Raw genomic sequence first — 22334 nt, forward strand, 5'->3', positions numbered from 1 at the left:
CCGGCTATGGGCAGGAGGGACTGGTGGAGCTCTCCAGAGAGGACTGGGAGAGGCGGCGTGCCAGCGGCCCGATGCTGGAGTCGGCCAGAGAGGAGGTGGGGAAGAGTTTGTACCAGCCCGCCACGGTGCTGGAGAGGTCGAGCTCCTCCAGGACGATCTGAGCCATGCCCATGAAGCACTTGCTGTCCATGCGCCCATAGTCGCCCCACACGATCACCTGTGGGGCAGAGGTGGCATCAGGGGGGGACGCCCTCAGGGGACGCCGGGCCCCTGCTCCATCCCAACCCCAGGGGCTGCCGGGGGGTTCACCTGCAGGACTTTGCCCTGGGGGCTCTCCTCGAAGAGCAGCGCCTGCTGGTACGAGGGGTCGCAGGTCTTCTTCACCGCTTTGGTCTTTTTCTTGGCCAGGCAGACGCCGTTTTCCAGCAGGTAAACCTTCACGTAGGTGGCTGCAGCGGGGAGAAGCGCTGATTCAGAGCAGCTCCTGGCGGCGTCCCGGCGCAGCGCCGTCCCTCCGCTGCCCACCTACCTGGGATGCATTTGGAGCCCATCTTTGGGATGAGGCCCCGTGCCTGGATCACCTCCACCTCCAGCTGCCCGCTGCGGTCCGCCATGCCCATATGGACATCACCTGGGCAGGGGAAGGGACGCACTGCACTCAGCATCCTGCCAGCACCCGCCTCCTGCCGGCTGTGAGCTGGGCTGGTCCCCAGCCGTTGGGAAAAGCCACCTCCAGGGTTGGCAGCCCCAGTCGGAGAGTCGTTAAGGTTGGAATAGACAGCTAAGATCACCAAGTCAAACCATCGACCCACCCTGCCATGCCCACTGAACCGTGACCCCTGCTGCTGCACTCAGCGTGCTGCCAGAATCGCCCTGTGCAGCCTGCAGGGTGCACCTATGCACAACCTGTGGCCCTGTTGCTCACTTCCTGGTGGCCCTGGCAGAGCCGGGGGACAGGGAAAAGATGTGCTGGCATCCCAGTGGGGCTTTACAGCAAGGAATGAACCTGCGCATTCTCAACACACACCTACTGCATAAGCTAGAGATTTGGGGCTGCTCTACATTATGGGGAGCAGGAAGGATCTCAGGGGAAGCCAGAGCTGCTGCGTCCCCCCCCCGGAGATGCTCCAGCCCTGTGCCCTGATCAGGGACGTCCCCTTCCCTCAGCTGAGCCACACGCAGCCCCAGCTCCTGCCATCCCACTCAGCCCCGCTGCACGGCGCAGCGCAGACCCCCAGCACTCACCCATCGGGGGGGTGGCCAAAGTCTGCCGTCCCACCAGCTGCCCTGGGCCCAACCCGTCCAGGAAGTCACTGAACTGACTTTCGGCTCCCAGCCGTGCGGTGGGGAAGATGAACCTGTGTGGGATGGAGCAAGAGATGCCAACGGGGCCCCGGGTGCCCCCAGCCTCCACGGCGCGCGTGTGCCAGCGGTCCTTACGTGCCATCGGAGCTGTTGCTGTTGGTGCTGCCGTCGGTGGACTCGCGGCTGCCCTGCCGGGTCACCCTGGTCCTCAGCTCCACCGCGATGCCGGTCTCGGTGCTCCGGCGGATGTTGCTGCGCAGCTTTTTGGGGCCGCCCTCTGGAAGCCGAGGTGTGGGGTGTGAGGTGGTGGAGCCACCATCCCAACCCCGTATCAACACCTCCAGGTCCCACTGACCCCGCTCTATGGCTGAGCCGTCCCTGTTGCCATCCCCAGGAGCCGGTGTGCTGGCACCCCACTGCTGCTGTGTGTCCCCAGCGGTGGCAGATGGCACAGGGAGGAGGGCGCCCAGGGGAGGAGATGCCCCCAACCCCCACTGCTGCCCGGTGCCACCAGGCCAATCCCTGCACTGTGCTGCCTCTGCCAGAGTGGGCAGGATGCCACGATCAGCACTGGCATTGCTTGTAGGAACCTGCCAGCTCGCCAGGGTCTGTTAAGGTGAGCAGGGAAGGCCGTGGCAGTGCTGCAGGAACCCTGAGAGGGAACCACGCATTGCTCTGCTGCAGCCACAGAGGATCAGGGATGGGCTGGGGAGGTGCAGCCCCATCGCTGGGAGCGCTCCTGCCTGGCCCTGGCACCCCTCAGTTCTGGGATAACGACGTCCCTTCTGGAACGTCTGGGATGTGTGGGGCTGCAGGGCTCCAGGTGGGCACCTCTTGTTATGGAGAGCATTCCAACTGATGGAACGCCAACAAGGCCACTAAACTGAGCCATAACCAAAGCACTAAACTGCGCCTTTCTCCCTCCTTCGCCTTCTGCAAAGCCTCTTGAAGCACTTCAGTATTTCCCACAGCCGGACATCACTCGACTGGCCCTTTCCACACATCAGTGGTGCTCACCGCTCTGGTTGAGCTGCAGCGTGCTCCTGCTCCACTGCGACAGCCCCACGATGGCCACCATCTTGGCTCCCAGGCTGGAGCGCCGCTTCTTGCTGGCCGTGATGCTGACGGAGTCGGCGCTGCCCCGCGCGCTCTTCTCCACGCCGTACATCTCCCCGCTGATGCTGGAGCTGCGCACCACATTCCTGCCCGCCGACGGGCCGGCGTCCCCGTTGAACATGGTGAGGCGTCGCAGGGTGGGATCAGCTGCAGGGACAGCGGGGTGGGTTGGGGGGCACTGCGCTACCCACAGGTGCTCAGCTGGATATTTGGGGCACCCCGAGGTGGCTGCGTGCCTTGTGGCTGCACCAGCCCCAGCCCCACAGCCCAAACCCCACCACGGCCGTGGCTGTGCCCGCCCCGATCCCCGCCTGCTGGCCGTGCCCCACGCTCAGCACCACGCTGGGTTTCCAGCCCTCACTGCTTCCCTTCCCCATGAATATTTAAAGCGCGGCGGGATGGGAGGCATCCATCTTCCAGGCAGAGGTGAATGATGAACTGCGGGCCAAGTGAAGCCACTTTAGGATAATGGATGGAGGCAGCGCCCGGAAAAATATTTCTCTTTCAAGAGACGCAGCCGCAAACGCAGAGGAGAAGTGGCAGCTGCCAGTGGGGCAGCGCAGGGCATGGAGCATCACGAAGGAGATGCAGAGGGGACACGGATCCCCACGGCGCCGATGTCGCCCAGCAGCACCCCGGCATGGCGCTCAGTTTTAGCCAAGCTTTGGGGCACGGCAGCCTCTGGCCGTGAGGAAGGGAGCCCAAATGCTCACCCAACTGTGTGCACGCTGCTCCCCGCCTCAGTTTCCCCCCAGCCGTCCCTGAGCACAGCGACCCTGCAGGACCCAACGCGCCCCAAAACGGCGCACAAAGGGCTCCCAGCGCTGTGCTCCCCACTCGGCACGGAGCTTTGCTGGGAGCAGACGACATGATGACAGCGCCGTGGCAATAGCATGGTTTCACTAGGGATCCCACCCCGGAGGGAGGAGGGATTTGCTGCACTCCCGCAGCCCGGCCCGCACGCCGCACCCCTTTGCCCACCCTCTGCATCTCATCTCCTCCCCGTGGCAAAGCACTGCGATTCTGACAGCCGCAGCCCCTCCGCTCCGTGCCCCACGGCTCCGACCCACAGCCCCGATGGGCCCGGAGCGACGCCGCGGCCGTGGCGTCCCTGCACTGCTGTGCGACGGCCCCGACACAAGCTCCGCGCCGCGTTCCGCGCCCACCCTGCACGCACCCCCCCAAATAGCAAGAGCTCCCTTACCTGAGAGCAGCGCCCCGCGGCCCCCCCGCCCGGCACGCAGCCCCCGGCCCCTCTATGGGAGGAGGGTGGCAGCCCGGGCACGCTGCACGGGTTTCTGGAGAGCGGCGTTGTGCCGGCGCTGCTTCAGCATCTCCATGGTGACATGGCTGACCCAGTTCTCCTCCCAGCCCTGAGCGAGCGGGGGCACGCAGCGGTGGTCCGGGGGGGAGTGGGGGAATGTGGGGCGGTGCCAAGGAAAGGGGGCAGCGGGAGATGCGGTGGGGTGAGGTGGGATTCGAGGGGATGCGGTGGGATGTAATGAGACGAGCTGGGATCCGGGGGGCTGCAGGAGGTTACGATGGGATGCGGGTGATGTGCGGCGGGGTGCGACGTGCAGCAGGAGGGGCAAAGGGCTGGGGTGGGATGCGGGGGGACGGGGTGGGACGTGGTGGGACACGATGCAGCGAGATGCAATGGGATACGGGGTGGATGGGATGACGTGGGATGCGATGGAATGCAGCGGGCACCCCGGACCTGCTGGGGAAACTGAGCTGGGAAAAGGGGGATGAGGAAGCTCAGAGGGTCACAGGCATTTGAAGGACCAGGGTGACGACGGAGCCCCAGCATCCCGGTGACCCCGCATGGTGCTACCTGGGGCTGTGAGAGAGCCCGACCCCAAACATCCCACCACCACAACAGCAATAATTGTAACAACAACAACAGGAAAATTGGGATGATGCTTTGCCAAGGGCTCCGGGGGGAGGGAGGAGCTGTGTAGTGCCCCACACAAGTGGGGAGCAGCCCCTGATGATGGGCGGGGAGAGCAGGACAGGGGGAGAGGAGGTGATAAATGAGTGCCCCATGGCAGCCCTTCCCCTGGACGGAGGGCACAGAGGGGACTGGGGGTGGCCCTGGTTGTCCCCATGCAGGGGGGCTCCCCGTGCTCTGGGGCTGCAGGGGGGGGGAGCCACAACAGCAGGTGGGGGCACTCAGCCCATGCTTTTAGGGAAAAGCCCACCTGCTGGGGGTGCTGCTGCGAGGTCACAGCTCACCAGCACGCTCCCCTCCTTGCACTGAGAGAAAGCAAGGCTCGATTTCCCCTAAAAGTACTTAATTGTAATTAAATGCTTCGGGTTTGATAGGTGATTGCTCAGCTCAGCTCAACTGCCCAGCAAGGGGCGTCACTCGGTGCACCTGAGCCGGAAACCAGCGCAATGCAGCCCAGGTGAGGACAGCAGGGACCTGGAGGTGGCGATCCCATATGGGAGCATCCTTTAGTCCTGCCGTGCACACATCACGCTTTGGCTGCGGGGTTTTCTTCCCCAGCCCCGACGCACAGCTCACCCGCAGCCCCCCGGTGCCACGGTGCTCCCAGCAGGGGCCGGCAGCGGCTCTGGGATGGGGAGCTGTGAGCAGCACCTCCCCACGGCTGGTCTGTCGATGGGTGGCAGCACCCACCTCTGCCCCCACGCTCGGCTCCCCCCCCCAGACGCCGTCCCTCTCCCCCTGTCCCTGTTTGACGTCTGCCACGCGGTTAAATCAGATCTGTGCTGAATCCCATCGTTTCCACGGCAACGTGGAGGAATCAGAGGACCCAAAACCGCCCGGCGGGGCTGCGGTGGGGGGCAGCGACGCTCTACGGACCGCATCGGGCAGCCCCACCGCTCCGTGCTCGGTCCCCAGCCCCTCTTGGGGCCGTGCTCCCCACAGGGCCGTTGCTTATGGGGCTGCCCCGCTTACGGAGCTCCCCCCACAGAGATTCTCCCCGCGGGGTCGGCAGTGGGGCCGGTACCGATGCGCACGGAAGGGCCGCTTGCTGACGGCGTTTCCCATCCCCTCCGCTTTCCGCCTTCGCGCCGCCCGGCCCGGAGCTCCGCAATGCAGCTCACAGCGCTCAGCGCTGCGCGAATCCCATCAATATTTCATGGAGCCGCTTCCTCCAGGGGAAGGGCTGCGCTCGCTCTGCTTCTGCCGCTCCCAGCAGCGCTCCTGCCCTGGCGGAGATCATCCCATTTCCTTCCCCTGGCAGCCAGCCCCCAGCAGCCCCCCCTTCCCCTTCCTTTTCCAAATGAGCCACCAGCGCTGCGCCTTTCGGGGCTGCACCCTATGCGAGCTGCGAAGACCCCTCAGGTGGGAATCAAAGCCCCCGCTGATTTCTGCCCTGCGATGCTCGAGTGCAACGTGCTGGGATGACAGGGGCAGCTCCGGGACGGGCACTTGGACCCCCCCAGCTCCGTGTGCAGCACTGAGCGCTGAGCACAGCCCCATATGGCAGCACGGGGTCCCTCCTGGCTGCGCCCGCGCTGCCCACAGCCCAGCAGGTCAGGTGCAGCGTTTGCAGAAAAGTTGTTTGTTGGTGTTTTTTTCTTTAGATGCTAAGGCTGCACAATTACAGCACCGCTTCTGAAGGGATCAGCAGAAAAACTTGCTTTGGGAAGACTTCTGCGAGCCGGAGCGATGCCAGGAGAGCGCGGGAGCACAGAGCTGCCCACAGCAGCACCCAGCACTGCCTCAGCCCCCACCCACCCCGACGTGGGAGCCTCGTTGGGGACACTGCCATGCACCCATGTCCCCTCCTCGCTCCATCACCCCACAGCCAACACGTGTGCAAACAGCAAGCGGCGCCCCCAGCTCCAGGGGTCCCCCTGCAAAAGGTGAGGGGCTCTGGGGCACCCCCTGCCCCCACACAGCCCCATGGCACAGCAACCCGTATGGGACCCCCAACTGGGGAAGGCAGCCGTGCAGCACATCAGCCACGCTGTCAATCCTGCTCTAAATCACTACAATGGTGCCAACGTGAGCCTGTTTCCCTGCTATTAGAGATGCTGTGACACAACATCTTGGAGAGCATTGAAATGGATGCAAGGAGATGGTGCCGTGCGGCTCGGCTCCTAACAAGCAGGAGGGTTTGGTGCTTTCATAAGCTGAAATTGCGCTGTGCATCACCAAGATGCTCCCACACGGCTGTGGCACAGCAGGACTGAGCTCAGCTCAAGTGGGATCAGAAGCGACAGCACAGGGATGGAGCAGGGGGGTGGTTGTCCCTGATTTGGGACGCATGAGGAAGGATGGAGGCATCGCACAATGCAGGCGGTGCTTCAGGGATGGGCCTGAAACGGGGCCGGAGAGAGAGCTGTGAGTCAGGGTGTGAGCTGGGGCAGCAAATGGATGGCAGAGAGGGCACAGAGCATGGGGAGATGGGGGAGTGCAGCAGAAGAGCTGGTTTGGGAGAGGCTCTGGTGCAGGAGGAAACGGGCACAGTGCTGGGGATGGAGGGGAGAAGCTCGGGGCAGCAGCCCAGCCTGAGGCTGTGTGCTCTGCGCTCCAAACCCCAGCCGTGTCCTCAGCACATGGGGAGCCGCAGGACCCCACAGTCACCACAATGCAGGAAGGAAACACCCAGCACAGCCCCAGGGCTGCGGCCTGCATCCTGCTGTGCCCTTTGGCTCGGGGCTGAGGGCCCTGCTTGCAATTTGTGCTTCCCTGCAGCTGTCACCAAACCCCGTGCGCCGCAGCACCGTGGGGACAGACGTTGGCCCACCCCATAGCGCCGGGTCCTGGGGAACACTGTGTGTGTGTGGGGTGAGGAACAATGTGGGCGCCCACCCCACAACCCCACACCACCACCCCTGGGGACTGTGCTGAGATGTGAGAGCAGCCACTGCTCCTGAGCAGCACCGCCCGGCTCCGGTCCGTGCTGCAGGGCCGGAGTGACGCCCATGGCTTCCTCCTAACACAGAGCCCCAGTGGGGCCCCTGCCCACCCTGCAGCACCGTTTCACTCCTCCTTAGCAAACCTGTGAGGGGTTTCCCTGCAGGACCACCCTCAGCACCTGGCTGTGTGCGCACAGAGGGCACAGCAGGACTGACAGACACGGCGCAGCGGGACCGATGGACACAACACAGTGCAACTGATGGGCATGGCACAGCAGGACCGACGGACGGAGCAGAGCAGGACCGATGGACACAACACCAGCGAGAGGTGAGGTGAGCGCCGGCATTCTGCGGGTTGGGGGCTGCGATGTGAACCCCCTCCCCCCATCCTGGCAGGACCCCCCCCCCCCCTCGGCCGCTCGCTGCCCCCGTGTCCCCCCGCGGCGGGGCCAGGCTGGCACGGGACGGGGTTGACGTCAACGGGCTTTCAGCGGGGATGACGGATGGCAGAGGGACAGCGCTCGCGGTCCCGAGCCGCTCTGGGAAGCGCTGCCCCGCCGGTTCAGAGCTCCGGTGCTCGATTCCAGCAGCGCCCGACCCGGAGCCCCCGATCCGGGCAGCCCCCGCGCTTCGGGGCTCCCTCCCTTCCCCGAGCATCCCCCAGTCGCGCCGCCCCCCCCCCCGGCCCCGCTGCCGCCCGCGACGCTCGGGGCAGGTGCGGTCCCGCCGGGTCCCGGAGCGCCGCGCCCCGCGGGCACTCACCCACCGCTGCCGCCGCCGCCGCCGCCGCCCGTGCCCGCTCCTCCCCTCGGCCCCGGCGGGTGCTGGGAGCGGCGGGCGGGGGAGCCCCGACGGAGCGGGCGGCGGCGGAGAGGGGCTGGAGGAGCCGCGGGGAGCGGAGCCGCTGGGGGCAGCCCGAGGGCGGCCGGGGGAGCCCGCCGTGCCCGCGCCGGTGTGGGGCTCGTGCTCATCGGCCGGACCCCAGGAGGCGCCGGACCGAGCCTGCGCCCACCGCTCAGAGCCCAAGAGCTGCCACGCTGACCCTCCTTGCACCATCCGGACCTTAAGAGCTCCCAGCTGAACCTCACCCGCACCCCAAAAGCCACCAGCCCGACCCCATACCCAACAATCGGAGTCCCCAGGAGGTGCCAGCAGGACGCTGTACCTGGCAAACAGACCCTGAGAGCCGCCAGGAGACCCTGTGTCTGTTGGTTGGACCCCTGAGTCCCGCTGGCCCTTCTTCCACCATCCGAACCCCAGGAACCAGCACCGAGACCGAGAGCCCCCAGCTGCACCTCGCTCCCCATCACCCAGAGCCCCCCAGCAGGCTCCACACCCACCAAGCAGCCCCAGAGCCTCCGGCCATGCCTGCAGCCGTCAGCCTACGGGTGGCTGTGGCGGATGCTGTGGGGGCAGAGGGAACACACAACCCTCTGGGATGCGGTGACCCCAAATCATCAGCCGCCATCCCTTGAGCAGGGACCAATTTGGGGGCTTTGCCTGGTGCCTGAGCGCAGCCCTGCCAGGGAACGGGGTGCATTTTGTGCCTCAGTTCCTTCTGAAGGAGGGAAGACGGTCGGAGCAGAGGGGCTGCGATGTCCCACGCTGCCCTTGGACTCACCTTGGCTCCCCAAAGACAAACACTAACGTCCCCCGGAGCCGCTTCTCTTTTCGCTCATGGTGAATTCCTGCAGTGCTCTCCCTGCGTTCCCTCCGCGGGCTGCGCACCCTTTGACATGGCAGCCACGTGCCACGAGGAAACCCTCCTTCACCAACTTTAACTCTGTCTCTCCCTCAAATAACAGCAGGCTCAGATTGCCCTGCGCTCCCTGCTGCACAGCGTGGGGGTCCCGGTGGCGGGCAAAACCCCAATGGGGTCCAGGCAGTGAGCTGGGGTTTGCAGGTGGCAAAGTGCAATTTGGGGGGCAGAGAGGGTGGGGAGAAAATCCCCCCGGGGTGCTGCAAGGGAAGGGGATGGCAGGGACACAGCAGGGACACGGCAGGGACACGGCAGGGACACGGCAGGGACACGGCAGGGACACGGCAGGGACACGGCAGGTCCCAGCGCCGGGCACAGGAAGGCTGGGGAAGGAGCAGGAATAGCTGAAAGAACTAAATATGGAAACTTGGATAAAACAGAGCTGAAGTAGGGAGCCGGTTTCCTAACAGAATTCAAAGCATATAAACAAAGTCGGGGAGGGAGAGAGGTTGTCTGGAGGGGGCCTTTATGAGTAATATTTAGAAAAACCGGCTGGAAATGTCTCTTGGGGAAAGGCAATTTCATCAAAGCGGGTCTGCAGCTTTGTGGTGTCGGCGTAGTTCTGGGAACACGTTGTTTGTGGGGAAGAGGTGCTCAAAACGCACGCCTCGATGGTGGAAAGCAGCTCCTTAATTCACTAAGGAGCTCAGCTTTGCCGGCTTCCCACCACCTTCTCCTTTGTGTTTTGGTGCTGTGTCGGAGGAAGGAGTTGTTTAATGTGATTACTGCCGTCAGGGCGACTTAAGAAGATTAATGGGGCTCAGCTTTATGGTGTTGCAGGGGCTGTGGGCAGCAGGCTCAGGTCCTGCACCCGCAGGGAGCTCAGCTGCTCGCTGCAGCGGCTCCCTGCACCCAATGGAGGCAGCCTGCCGGACCTCAGAGCCCCACATCTGACCCAAAATGGCTTCTTTCTTCCCTCCCAGCTCTACGAGGCGACGCCTCTGCGTCCAGGCGGATCTCAATTATTCACATCCAGATTTTTCTCTTCTACGCGTTTCTTTGCTTGGGGATGCTTGCCCCAAAGCAACAGCTGGTTTGGGATTAGTGCAGAGGACTGCTGTAACGGGAGCCAGGTGGGATGGGAGAGGGCTGACTGATGGGAGGAAGGCCAGGAGTGCAACCTCTGCTGTAGCATCCAATTTCCATAAGCGTCAAACAAACCCAGCCCTCCTGAAAGCCGGCTGGAGGCTGCAGTCAGTGCAGAACAGCTCCTCTGGGTCTCATTGCTGGCGCAGGAGGCCCTGGTTGAGCAGGTAGCAGATGTCAGTAAGTGCGAAATCAACAAACCACCACAAGAAAATTACACAGGCACCAATAAACCAGAGAGCGGAAAAAAAGCTGTTGTGGTTGTTGTTGGGTTTTTGTTTTGCTTTTTTGTGTTTGTTTTTCTTGGCTCCTCCACGTTTCGGGCAGGCTGACACAAGAGATCTCTGTGTCTGCAGATGGCTGCGATCCTTGGGGAAGCCGAAGCACCCCAGACAATGCATGCATTGCTGCTGAGAGCAGGTGGGAAGGAAACGGAGCATCACGGGCACAGGACGACGGCACACAAAGGGATTCAGCAGGAGAAGGGGTGGATGCTGTGCAGAACGCCCTCCTTCAGCAGGGAAACAGCTGGCTGGTTGGGCAGCTGGGCCCGGCAGCAGTCAGCAGCAGTTCTGGCTAATTGATTTAGAAATGAGTCATTTCAGCAAGGGGCTGCTTTGCAGATCATCGCTCCCAGTCACTGCAAAAGGAGATTAGCTTAGGAATAGTGAGAGCTGGGGGGAGGGAGGGTATACTTTTAAGGAAAAGCTGTGGCACATCTCTTATTTCTTTTGGCTGCTCTGCCTCGCGAGTGTCCCCAAACCGCAAAGCTGCAAGACTTGCAATAAAACTGCAGGGATTTGCTGCATTTTGGTGCCAACAAGCAGTCTTAAGGGCAACTTAGCTCTGAAACCCCAACGAACGTGGCCGAGGAGATCTGTCCTGTTTCCTACAAATGCACCCGTCTGTCTGTCTGTGTGTCTGTCTGTCAGGCTGCAGCACTCCTCTTCCTCCCATGCAGGGCACACTGCTCCACGGGCTCCTTGTAGACAAGGCCGCGCCTGGAGGCCTCGGGCCTGCAGGAGCCCTGCGCAGGCCCAGACCAAAGCCTTGGCTGCTCCCTCAAGGCCCGGACGGCTCCCTCGCTCCGCTCCCTGCGGCCCGGCCCCGCTGCTCCCCGCCGTCCCCGCTCTCGGTCCCGCCCCACGCCCCGCCCGTTGGCTCCCGCCCCGGCCCCACCGCCTCCCGCCCCGACGAAATCTCGCGAGATCAGCCCCGGGTCATGCGCCTGCGCGGTGAACCGACCCAAGGGGAAGGGGCGTGGCCTCCGCCCCGCCGCCTCACGGGTCCGCCGCCATCTTGTTTCTCGGCCGCCGGGCGCGCGCTCTGCTCCGGACGCACCCCTCCCCCTCCCTCCCGCCTCCCGCCAGCCGGGCCGGAGGCAGAGCGGCCGCCGGGCGGAGGAGGCGGAGGTCGCGGCGCCGACCGGTACGGTGAGTGAGCGGAGGGCGGGTTGGACGACGGCGGGGGGGAGGCGGCGGCCTAGTGAGAGCCGTGGGGCGGGGGCGGTGCGAGGGATTCTCCCCCTCCCCCCTCTTCGGCGGCGCCACTCCGATTGGCGCAGACTCACCGCGCGCGCTGATTGGCCCATGCGGAGGGAGGCGGGCGAAAGAAGCCGCGCGCTGATTGGTTGCTGAGAGGCGGACCGGGGAGAGGACGGGGAGCCCAACCGTTTCCCCGCGCAGCGCGGGGTGGGGGCGGCGAGGCCTGGGCGGGTCTGTGCCCGTGTGTGGGCCCGGCGGGGCCCTGCTGCGGACAGCTCGGTTCCGCGTCCCGTTACCAGTTGTTACCGATACCCGTTTGTTTTGGTTTATTTATTTATTTTTTGCTCCGCATGCCTTAGGAGGGGCTGGGCCGGGCAGAACTGTGCTGTGTGCGCGGCTCTGTGCTGAGTCCTGAGCGGTTCCTGAGAGAAGGACAGAAGCGCGGCCCAGGGCCAACAGCTGTTGCAGTCGGCTCGGTTCCATTCAGGCCGTAGTGTTCCCTATCTGCTGGCTGTGGAGCAGCAGCAGGCTCAGAGCACTCACAGGGAATGAACGGCGCTGGTGGCCCCTTGGTCTGCAGTCTGCCTCCTCGTGGTGCTTTGTCTGCAGGCAGCCGATATGGGGGTCCAGCTGGTTCTGCAGAGCAGACTGCAAACATGGTCTTAGACACAGCACACACACCTGGCTCATCAGACAGCAGGCACTGCCGTTGCCCATGGCAACATCGCGTGTCTTTTGATAGGTGTATCCACGCCTTCTTTAAACGAGGTTATGTTTTTGGTCAGAGCTGCTGTTATTACATTGAGCCTCATTCCATTGCTGGCCTAAAACCGTGCGCAGCACGCTGTCCCTTGGTGATGAACGGGCACAGCCTGTCGTGATGCTGCTGGCATTGCACGGCCCTGTGTGACCGCTGGGTTTGGTGCAGCGGGTACCGCTGACCGCGGGATGCAGAGGTCGGGCAGAGCCTCCGCTTTCATTCTATTTGTTGCGATTTCCCGGCATCGCTTCCGAGCGGCGGGTGGGTGCCCTGACTGGCGGCCCCGCAGCGCTGCCCGCCAACCCGGCCCCACGCTGCCCAGGGAACGGCTCTGCGCTCCGCCCTCCCGCGCGGCCCCGTGACTCGCCGCCGGAGGAGGGGGCGGGCGTTGCTGGAAGCGATAGCCGCGCTGGCCAATCAGCGGCGCCGCGCGGCCCCTCCGCGTGTCAGCTGGCCAATAGGCGTCGCCGAACGGGAGAGGAGGGCGCAAGGCCACGCCGCCGAGGGGGCCGCGGGCGGGCGCCGCTCTGACCCCTGCGCTGCCTCTCAAGGTAACTTTAAAGCAGGAAGCGGACGGCCGGGGCGAGCTGCCGGCGACAGCCAATGAGCGCGCGGGGCCGCGGCTCCCCCCGGCGGCGCTCAGCCAATGGGCGCGGCGGGGCGGGCGCAGCAGGGTAGGCTGAGCGGCGTCTGTTAAAGGGGCCGGGGCCCCGGTCCGGCGGGGACGCGGAGTCCCGGCAGGCAGGGGTCAGCTCAAAGACAAAGGAATGGCGGGCCGGCCCGGGACGCCTGGGGGCCGCGGCCCCGCGGCATCATCCCGTCTCGCCCGGCGGTCAGCCTCCGCGGCCCGGTGAGTTGGTGGTGCTGGCGGGGGCCGCGCGGGTTAGGCGGGGGGCGGCCGCGGCCCGGTGACAGCGCAGAGATGGCACCGCCCGGCACCGCGCGGGGCCTCCCCTCTGCAACGACGGACGGGGCTGCGGGTGCGGGCGCGGCTCGACGCCCTGGGCTGAGCCCCCGGCGTCGGGGAGGCGGGGGGTGCGGGCGGGCGGGCGAACGGAGGGGTCATCCCGGGCTGAGCTGTGCGCGGGGCCGCGCCGCCAACCGGGAGCGTGGATCGAGGGGGGGCACAAAATGGCAGCGCCTTCCCCGGTGCCCGCCGAGCTGCAGGGCTGGGGAAGGGGGAGGGTGATGAAGGGGGATGCGGGAGCCAGCGCTGACGCCCGGCCTCTGCGGCCCGACGGCACCGTGGGCATTGGGCCCCCAGCCGCCCCCGGGCTTCTGCCCGCAGCCCTTTTGTTTTCTCTCCCGTTTGCCACCCAACACTGAAGGTCACTGAGAGGCCGAGCGCCGCTGGGCACGCGGCACGGCCAGCGAGCTGAGAGCGACACGGGTGAGCAGGCAGCCCCGGGGGAACCAAGCCTGGGCCTGGAGCCGGTGCTGAGCTGCAGCCCAGTGCCCGAGTGAGGCCTCCCCACATCAGCAGCAGTGACCTTGAGATGCCGCGGCTCCCGGCCTCCGGAATGAAGGACAAAGTTTGTTGACGGCACTTTGGCTGGGGAAAAAAAAAGAATGCGAGTTGAAAAATGAAGCTGCTCCCCTCGCCCAGGGCAGCGAGGGCATGGGGAATGGTGTGCAGCTCAGCATGAAGTGCACATCGCAGGCATTCCTCGCCCTGCACTGCAGCGGGATGTTGGGTGCTGCCGGCACGTCCTTGCCCACTTCAGGGCTTTTCAGCTGCTAATTGTTGGCTGCAGAATTGCTGTTCTCAGAACTGGAGGTAATTATGTTGTGCACCTGATGTCAGAGCTGGGTGCGTTCCCTGAGCTCGGCTGATGCCACCTGTAACTGAGGGACCGCACTGGGCTCTGGCTGCAACCTGAGTGCTTTTTGAGTTGCTGCAGCCTCTGAGTGTCACTGGGTATTTTAATTCCATTACAGCTGGTGGGAAACATTGCCTTTCCTCAAGCTTTCTGTGGCTTCATGTGGTTTCAAGTCGGACTGGAGCAGAGGGAAACCATCCCCTATTGGTACCAGTGGCTGCTCCAGATCGTTGGTGGAGCAGCAGCAGCACCTGACGCGGCTGTGGGGCATCTGGGTGTTGCTGCCAGCAAGGTCACTGCTGGCCTCTACGTGTAGACATGAGCCATTTTAAGCTGTTTTTTTCCAAGTATTTTGGATGCATTCAACTCCTTCATGCTTTTGAGAGGTAGCCAGAGCCTTCATTACATCCAGCATTCGTCGTATTTCAGATCTTGAGCTTGCAGGGGGCCGTGGATGTATAGCAGTAGGTGCTGCTTGATCTTCCTGGCAGAAGAACAGCAAAAAGAAGCCATGAAGCTTCCAGCACAGAAAAGGGATTTGCGTACGCATTCTGCCCGCTCTGACCTTCTGGTACCCGTGGAATGGAGGGAAGGTTCCCGTGTCCCAGCTGTGCTGCTCTGTGGGCTTGGGGTGTGTTCTCCATGCCTCAAAGGCCCCTGCTTTGAGCAGGCCCACAAACCAGGCCCTAGGTTTCCTCTGAGGACTTTTCCACGGCTGTTTCTTGTACTAACGCAGCTGGCAGCACCAGCAGGGGAGGCTTAGAGGACGCAGGGTTGTTGTGGGAAGCTGTTGCCTACGGGTTGAGCCTGGTGGGGGCCTGCAGGAGGTCACCTTCAGAGCTGGTGCTGGTGTTTGTATTGTTGGGTTCCTTGAATTGGCCTGGGATCTGGTATTTATGTAATGCAGCGTGGCATCTGTATTCCAGTGGTGTGGGTACAGGAAGCAGCTTAGTAGGGCTGCCTGCACTGGAAGTGAATCAGATCGGTACGGTTAACTTCAGCTCTTCCCTTGTTTTGCTGTTGTGCTTCAGAGTGGCCAAAGAACCGCTGTGGGGTATTGTTGTGTGACCACACATTGGGTTCTGCTGAGGAAGCTCCTGTTGTGTATTGCTCAGAACCCAAGAATTCCTGCGTGCTGAGATCTCGCTGTGGGGATTTTCTCCTGTTGTCTATGGCTTGCTGTCCTGTTTGGTCACTGCTTGATGAGTCAAAGTGGGTCACCCTCAGCTGTCTTCCTTATTCATTGAAGGTGACCCACAAGGGTGCAGATTTGGGTGTTTATAGCAGGAGACCATTAAAAAAAAAATAATGAAGGCCTCATGGCAGCGTTCTGCTGCCTATTGAGCACTGTAGGTTGTGCTTTAAGTGAGGTTTTCTGACCTTGGGAGGCAAAAAGCTTGAGCCCGTGTTATAAAAATGATTACTTTTAACTTCTGTGGGATGCCATTTGTTCATTTAATTAATGAAATGGAGTGAAGAAGGAAATAAGAGCATGGAGTGTTCTGATAATCCCTGTAGGACAAAGAGCCCTGCAGCCCCTAAGAGCCGTGTGTTCATTTCATTTCTCTACCAGGAGCAGCAAAGTTCTCAGAAACAGTGCTTAGAGCTGGCGGCCTTTCCCTCTGATTACAGCTGTCACAAGGGTTTGTGAGCACCTCCTGTTTGCCATTCACGCATCTGCTGTGGTTGAGGTGTGCTTTTAATCCTTCCTTCTGCCTTGCCCTCCTCCCTCTCCAGCAGGACGGTGGTGACTGAGCCTAAAAGTGCAGCAGATGAGCAAAGAAACACGCAACGCTTAAGGCTGCATTAAAACTGGAGCATAACTGCCCTAGATGAGCAACGATTTAATGATGTTTAACTGTTGAAATACCAAATATCAAGTGTGACCCTTGTGCTCTTTCATTCAAAGAAGAACGGGGAGTAAAATAACCAATGCAAACAGCAATTCAGATTATTTTGTTTGCTTTACCTTCCAAAAGAGAACTACGCCGGCGTTATTTTCCACGTGGTGGTTGAAGGTTTGCAGCCCAGTTTTGGACTCGGTGCAGGCAGCTCTCAAGCCGAAGCTCAGTTCTGTGCCGTGCTGGGGTTGTGATACCAGCCTGGCGGATCTGCGTGCACGGCTGTGGGCCCTGCTGGGCTTTTAGCAGTGCTGTCAGGGAGCTCGTGCACTGCGGTGACCTCGGTCAAAGTGTGAGCATGATTGCTGTTATCTTCCTGTCCTGAAGGAGTGAAGCCAGCTGACAGCAGCCTGACGCTGCCTCGTCCCACCTCCTGCGACGGCCGCTGCCTTTGGGTCACGCCGTGTCCTGTACAGAAGTCAGCAAGGTGCCGTGGCACAGCAGTGCTCCCATCCTGAGCGCCCAGGGCAGCACGGCGCTGCGGCTCTCGTCCTGCGCAGCCTGCGTGGGAAGTGCCAGCTCTTGATCCAGTGACAGCCTGGAGCTCGTCGAAGCTTTTGTGCGGCTCTGTGAGACCTGGGCTGTAATTCCATATCAGGAGAAGCTCTCTGGTCGGTTTGTGCCCTGTGTGAATGGAGCCAGCGGGATGCTCTGTTCTGCCTCCTCTCTGCAGGAGCTGCAGCACGGCCTCGAGTCCAGCCGCGCTCCTCCAGCCCCAGCCTGCCCAAAGCGGGTGGCAGCGGCTGTGCTGGGAGTACAGTGGAATTGGTGCAGGGCAGATGGGGCACGTGGGCAGCGTGCCTGGTGGCAGGGCCCAGCCAGGGTGCCAGAGGAGCTGCGTTTGAGGAGTTGGGTGCTGGTAGAAATGCAGATCCGGAGCCTCTCCTGCGCGTTGCGGCTGATTTGGGCTGAAATCAAACGCTGTGCCTGGCAGGAATGAAAACAAGTAACGCGTTAGAGGTACGAGGGAGTTAATGTTCAAACAGTGCTTTGAAGATAAAATATATACTGCTAAATAGTTCAAGAAGAAAGGGCTGGAAGGCACCTGAAGAGGTCATCTTGTTTGTTTTTCTGCCCCAAGGCAAGAGCAACTCGAGCTCAGCCCTTTCTGACTTGTTTGTGCAGCCTTTTCTTACCAACCTGCAGCAAGATGTGCTCTGTATCCTCCACAGGTAACAGTCCAGCTCCACTACCCTGTCTGTTGTGGTCAATTTTCATTTAACCAAACGAGACATCTACAAATGTACACCTTATCCAGCCCTGGGTGATCCTCCATGCCGACATCACGGGGTGACGGGACCAGCTGTGTGTGCAATGCTGCAAGAAGGAAAGGTTAAAAATAAACCACGGGGTTGCAGAAGCTTCTTATAATGACACACTGGAAGGAAATGCTTGTTTTGAATTATGGTGGTTATGCAGAAACCTCTGGAATTTGCTCGTAAGAGGTTGAAAGTTTGTTTTCATCGAGAGCAGAACTTGAGAATCTTTGTAGGTTTGTGAGCATGGCCTTTTCCCACTGCCTGCAAGGCTTTGCAGGGCTGTTCTACAGAAATGGAGAAGAGTTCCTGCATCGCTTGGGTAAATGATTTTGGCCTGCATTTTAGCTGTGACTTGATGTGTGATTGCTACCCACAGTTAAAGGTTGTTCTTACGCTTTGCGAACAGCAGCGTCGCTGGTGCTGCCACGTGCTGAACATCGCTGTGCTGACCCTGCTGTCTTTGCCTCTTTCTGAGTATCAACCAGATCATTCAGCTCACCTGAAGTTTATTTTCTGGCGCAGTTGGAGCTCTGAGCAGACCCAGAGTGTGCTGCAAGGAGTGCAGTTGTGCTGCTGTGTTTTGATCACTCACACTTATGTACACGTGTGTCTGGATGCTTTGTGCAGAGCAGCACGTGGAGCCTGGCTGTGCTCCTGGCTGGAATGTCCTGCTTGTTACCTGTGCTTCCTGCTTGGTTTTTGTTTGGTTGGTTTCATTCAAGGCTGATCTTGCTTCCAAAACGGTTGCATACAAACACGATGTCTCCTTAGAATTGCAATAAACGCCACCTTATTTCAGGAAAGGTTTGGATGGGAATTAGAAGATTACCTGCTATCCTGAGCGGCTCTCAAAGCAGAGGAGCTGGGCGGTGAGCTGAGGCATCTCAGTGGCACGACTTGCAAAGGTTTGTTTTGAAGTGAGGCCGCACGGGGTGCGATGGCACGCAGAGCAGCGCAGCTCCTCGCAGCATGCAGGCGTGCTGCCAGCTCAGCATCGGCCGTCACAGAGCTGCCTGGTCTCAGGGTTGGTGTAGCCCATTCCAGACTGGGCTGATGCTCTGTTTGGGGTTCTGCTGCTCCCTTGGATGCCCTCATGGCCATAATGAGAGCAGGATCTCCCAGGGGTGCTGGCACGTGGCCGTCATACACTGAAGACTCCTCCTGTGCCACCATTTACAGAGATGTGTTACTGGATTCGTGTAAACCTGTATGTGCCTCTTGTGAAACTAGTTCAGCGTCGCTAGATTGTTCCTCCTGATTTGGGCAGGATCAGGTGTCTGGCACTTCTTGCTACGCAGAGCTCATTCTTTAGATATGCAAGTGGGCTGTGCACATCTTACTTTTTAATCAAGGGACAGGCTCCCAAAACAGCGCTGCAGTGAGAGCATCACGCTGGGAGCAGTGCTGAATGTCAGAGCAGAGTTTGTTCCAGATGCTCGCTTTTCAGCTCTGTGGATCCGTTCTTCGTACTTCAGGGTTTTGCTGTGTGCAGAGGCATTGGTTTTTATTCTTTGCTGTATCAAAAAGTATTGACATGAAAGGAAACGCAGTGCTGCTTTTTTTCCTGTAGCACCACTTCCCAATAATTAGGCTTCTCAGGAGTTTGTGTGATAGGAAGCGTAAAACCAACAGAGTCGTGTGGCTTTTTGGGTGGTGGTTCTTCAAAGCCCTGTCTGTGGAGGTGGTCATTCCACGGAGGAATGGCCATAGACTCTGATGGGGGGAGGACGTGCAATGGCAGTTTTCAGTTAAAACAAATACATCTGTACCTGCAGCTGGGGGTGCTGAGGCACAGCACTGGTCTGTGCTTCTGCCTTGTTTCTTCACAGCCTCCATCTCACTGCAGGTTGAGCCGCATCCTGGAGGCGCTGGGAAGGAACCCTGCTGCCATGGAGCGCTGTGCAGAATGGGCTCTGTGTCGTCGGGCCGGGCTGGGAGCAGCGCTGTGCCATGCAAAGCACCTGCCAGCTCTGCCCAGCAGCAGGTGCCTGGCGGTGGGAGCTGGTTCCTCCTTCCCTCAGAGCCTCACAGCTTCTCAGCGCATCCCTCCGGTGCTCCTACTTTGCAAATCACCTCAGATATTTGGATAAATTGCATTTAGACCTGCTCTCCACCCACCCGGTTTGTTCAGCTGCTGCCGGGCACAGCCTGCTTGGGGCTGCAGGTGGGAGGTGGAGGCTGTCCTTGTGCCTGGCCCTGTGGCAGTGCCCCAGCTCCTGCCCCGCATGGCTGCTTCTTCCAGCTGAGGAGCTCCAGGTGGAACTGCAAGATCAGAGCTCTGAGTTTAGTTTGCAGCTGTTCTGCAGCTTGTGTTGCCAGTAGCAACTTCTTGCTTGAATGTGCATCAAGGCATCCAGGGGGAGATGGCTTCATTTGGCTGCTTCCCCTTCCCAGGCATTAAAGAAAGATCCTTGCTGGGGCTCTATTTAAAAACAAAACAACCACAGACAGCAGCAGTGTCTTCATGGCTGCTTTGTGTCCTACGAACTGAGGTCCTTAAGCACTTGTCAGCTGCCACAGGGCTTTTTTAAGTTGAACATCTGCAAAAGGTGTTCTGCTCTGGTGAGCAGAAAAGCTCTAATTGCAGAGTGTTGCTGCCTTAGTTCTTGAGATGTGCTGCCTAATCTGCTCTGTAATCACCTCCAGGCGTTTTATGCCCAGGCCTCAGCGTTTTGGCCTCCTTTTCCCTGTGTCTGGAAACAGAGTGTTATCCTTCATGGGGCACCCTGGGGCTGTTCAGAGGGGATGCGTGGTGTCAGGGTGGATGCAGCCCACTCCTACGTGCCCATTTCTTACCTGGTGTGTGCTTCGGAGCCTTTGGGATTTGTTTGCTTGTGCCTAATGGAGTTATGTGAGATGGGTTTGAGCCTCATTCAGCAGCAGGATGAGGTGGGAGAGCCTGGAGCTTGTGGGGATCCACAGGAGGAAGCCCTGGGGTGGGAGAAGCAAAGTGGAAAGGAGCTGTGGAAGCTCCCTGCATATCAAAGCAGATGAACGGGGTGAGATGCTGATCCCACGAGCACAGAGCTGCCTTCCCACTGGCTCAGGGGGGTTTATCTCCAGCCCCGCGGTGTTTTTTCTGCTGGTGCTATTCCTGATAGCAGGCATTCTTAAATCACAGGAATGCAGTTCCCCCGGGTGAAGGAGCTTACCTAATGGTGCAGGAATGGTTCTGTTGTTAAAGTTGGTGTCATGGAGCCAACGCCGAGGGTTTGCATGGAAGTTTGGGTTTTTCTGTTTTCTCTCTGATGCTTGCAGGCATATTCAAGGTCCCTCACGTATCTCTCCTAGTGGGAACCAAGAACTGGAATAATGTCTTAGCTTTCACCTGCTTAGGCTTTTATTTCAGACTCTGCCATTATTTCCTTCTGTAAGTCTTCTGAAGAAACCAGGCTGTGGGCAGTTCTTCTCCCCGCTCACAGGCAGCCTCCTCTCACTTCTCCTCCACAGTCACTCTCCATAGCAGGTGTCCCTCACTGCTGCTCTGAAACCAGTCCTGTGTGTGCTCTGCAGGTGGGAGTTCTCTGCCTTCCTCAGGACGACCCTTTAAATTCTGGGTGATTGAAGCAAACCGTTTCCAGCTCCTCCTTCCAAGTTTGGATGAGTGTGACAGAGGCCTACACCTAATGCTTAATTTGCCCTTGATGTAACGCTGTGTTGTTACCAGAGCTTTCTTCCCCTTTGCTCCATTTTTAACCTGTTGCTTCTTAGGGTTCTGTTGCATTGCAGTGCAGTGTTTAAGCAGGCTGAAAGCAAGACATCTGTGGTTTTGAGTCAGCCCTGAGAAATGGTTCGGCACCAGGATGAATGGCATCTCCAGTTGCAGCAAAGACCCCATCAGTGCCTGTGTTGAAGTATTGCCAGGTAGAAAGGATCAGCTTCTGTTTGTGCATCTATGCTTTTTTTTGTCTGCATCTGACAATGCAGATCATGGGGGGGAATCAAGGGCCAATGTTAAATTTTTGTTAGAATATTTCTCTCTGTATTTTCTTACAAGTACTTGAAATATCTTCGTCTGTAGGAGGATGGCATTATAATGCAAACAATTGCTGAAGAGCCATCAAGCAGCTTGTCAGTCCCTGATTTCCATAGGTGCCCTGCCTGCAGTTCTTCCTGTCTCAGCACCTGTTTCTCTGTGGTCTTGTGCCCTCCTCCTTGCCGTGCTCTGTCAAAATTCCCCCCAGCTCCTCCTTCCCAGGGTGGTTAAAGGGAAAGGATCCTGAAGAGCACAGCCTGCAGGAGGTGCCCCTCTCCCTGATCTGCTCATAGGATTTCATGGCGTGGCCTCGCTTTGGCCTTGTAGGTGCTGGACTCGGTGCTGCTGTGCTGCACTGGGGCTGTGCTGCCTTTAACCTGAGGGTTGGCAGCAACACGAGCTGCGCCATTCGTGTCCCAGCTGAACGTGGGCTGCTGTCTTCTGCCCTGCCACGGTAATGACAGCACTGCTCTGGAGGTGTTTCCCTATGGAAGCTGTAACACCGTTGCTCTCTTCACAGCTGCTGCATATGAGAAGAAGCTCAGAGGTGTATTCTTTGTGCATCTTGTCATCTTGTGGGGACCTCGGGGCTGCTTGGGGTGTCCCCAGGAGCGTTTAGCATCACTAACACAGGGCCCCGTGCTTGTGCTCACTCAAGAGGTGCTCACCAACTCCTTTGGTGTGCACCCAAACATTTCTGTGCTGGGAACATCAGGTCCTGCACCCTGCTGGGCACGGCTGCCTGCTCTGCGGTGCTGCTGGGCTCCTGCCGCGCTTCCAGATAGCAAGGTCTGTGCACAATGACACCTTTCTAACAGGCACAGAAGAATTTGTTTAATTAAGCTTTTTAGAAATAATACCAGGCTGACCTTGACATTGTCTCTTCACCTTGAGGGGATTTGCTGCTGTATTCTGCACTGTTGTTGGCTGTAAGAAGCACTGGTGTAAATGACTTTCCCGTTGGTGCACAGCGCAGTGTGGGCTGTGAGCACCGGTTGTGTTCTGTAAGTCCCTGTGAGAAGGCAGAACTCT

The 22334-nt window shown here is 60.0% G+C and overlaps 2 protein-coding genes across 12 annotated transcripts in view; one reads left to right on the forward strand and one right to left on the reverse strand.

Moving 5' to 3' along the window:
- RIMS3 (regulating synaptic membrane exocytosis 3) lies at positions 1-11462 on the reverse strand. Of its 4 annotated transcripts, XM_048925514.1 has the most exons (8): positions 11348-11462; positions 8879-10742; positions 2323-2568; positions 1441-1582; positions 1246-1358; positions 530-631; positions 310-449; positions 1-217 (listed from the first exon to the last, which is right to left on the reverse strand). In XM_048925514.1, the coding sequence occupies exons 3-8, from the start codon at positions 2540-2542 to the stop codon at positions 5-7; spliced, it is 930 nt and encodes a 309-aa protein (XP_048781471.1). In that variant the 5' UTR covers positions 2543-2568; positions 8879-10742; positions 11348-11462; the 3' UTR covers positions 1-4. The 4 variants fall into 4 exon arrangements, with proteins under 4 accessions (XP_048781471.1, XP_048781470.1, XP_048781472.1 ...); XM_048925513.1 differs by lacking the exon at positions 11348-11462 and having other exon boundaries at positions 8879-11262; XM_048925515.1 differs by lacking the exons at positions 8879-10742; positions 11348-11462 and adding an exon at positions 8020-8051.
- Positions 11391-22334, forward strand: part of NFYC (nuclear transcription factor Y subunit gamma) — a 27411-nt gene continuing 16467 nt past the window's right edge. For 4 of the 8 annotated variants that reach the window (XM_048925494.1, XM_048925495.1, XM_048925501.1 and 1 more), the window contains exon 1: positions 17240-21190. In XM_048925494.1, the coding sequence (XP_048781451.1) occupies positions 21130-21190 (61 nt within the window). In that variant the 5' untranslated portion in view covers positions 17240-21129. Of the gene's footprint in view, positions 11536-12818; positions 12898-13012; positions 13197-17239; positions 21191-22334 lie in introns of those variants that run through there. The other 4 variants (XM_048925497.1, XM_048925499.1, XM_048925500.1 and 1 more) reach the window with 4 other exon arrangements.

Source organism: Lagopus muta, chromosome 23 (assembly GCF_023343835.1).
Source record: "Lagopus muta isolate bLagMut1 chromosome 23, bLagMut1 primary, whole genome shotgun sequence".
NCBI classification, from domain to species: domain Eukaryota; kingdom Metazoa; phylum Chordata; class Aves; order Galliformes; family Phasianidae; genus Lagopus; species Lagopus muta.

Coding starts and splice junctions, on each gene's coding strand:
- RIMS3 (XM_048925514.1), bottom strand. CDS start 2,542: ATGTTCAACGGGGACGCCGGCCCGTCGGCGGGCAGGAATGTGGTGCGC. Junction 1,583..2,322: donor GCTGCAGCTCAACCAGAGCG/GTGAGCACCACT, acceptor CTCGGCTTCCAG/AGGGCGGCCCCAAAAAGCTG. Junction 1,359..1,440: donor AGCAACAGCTCCGATGGCAC/GTAAGGACCGCT, acceptor CATCCCACACAG/GTTCATCTTCCCCACCGCAC.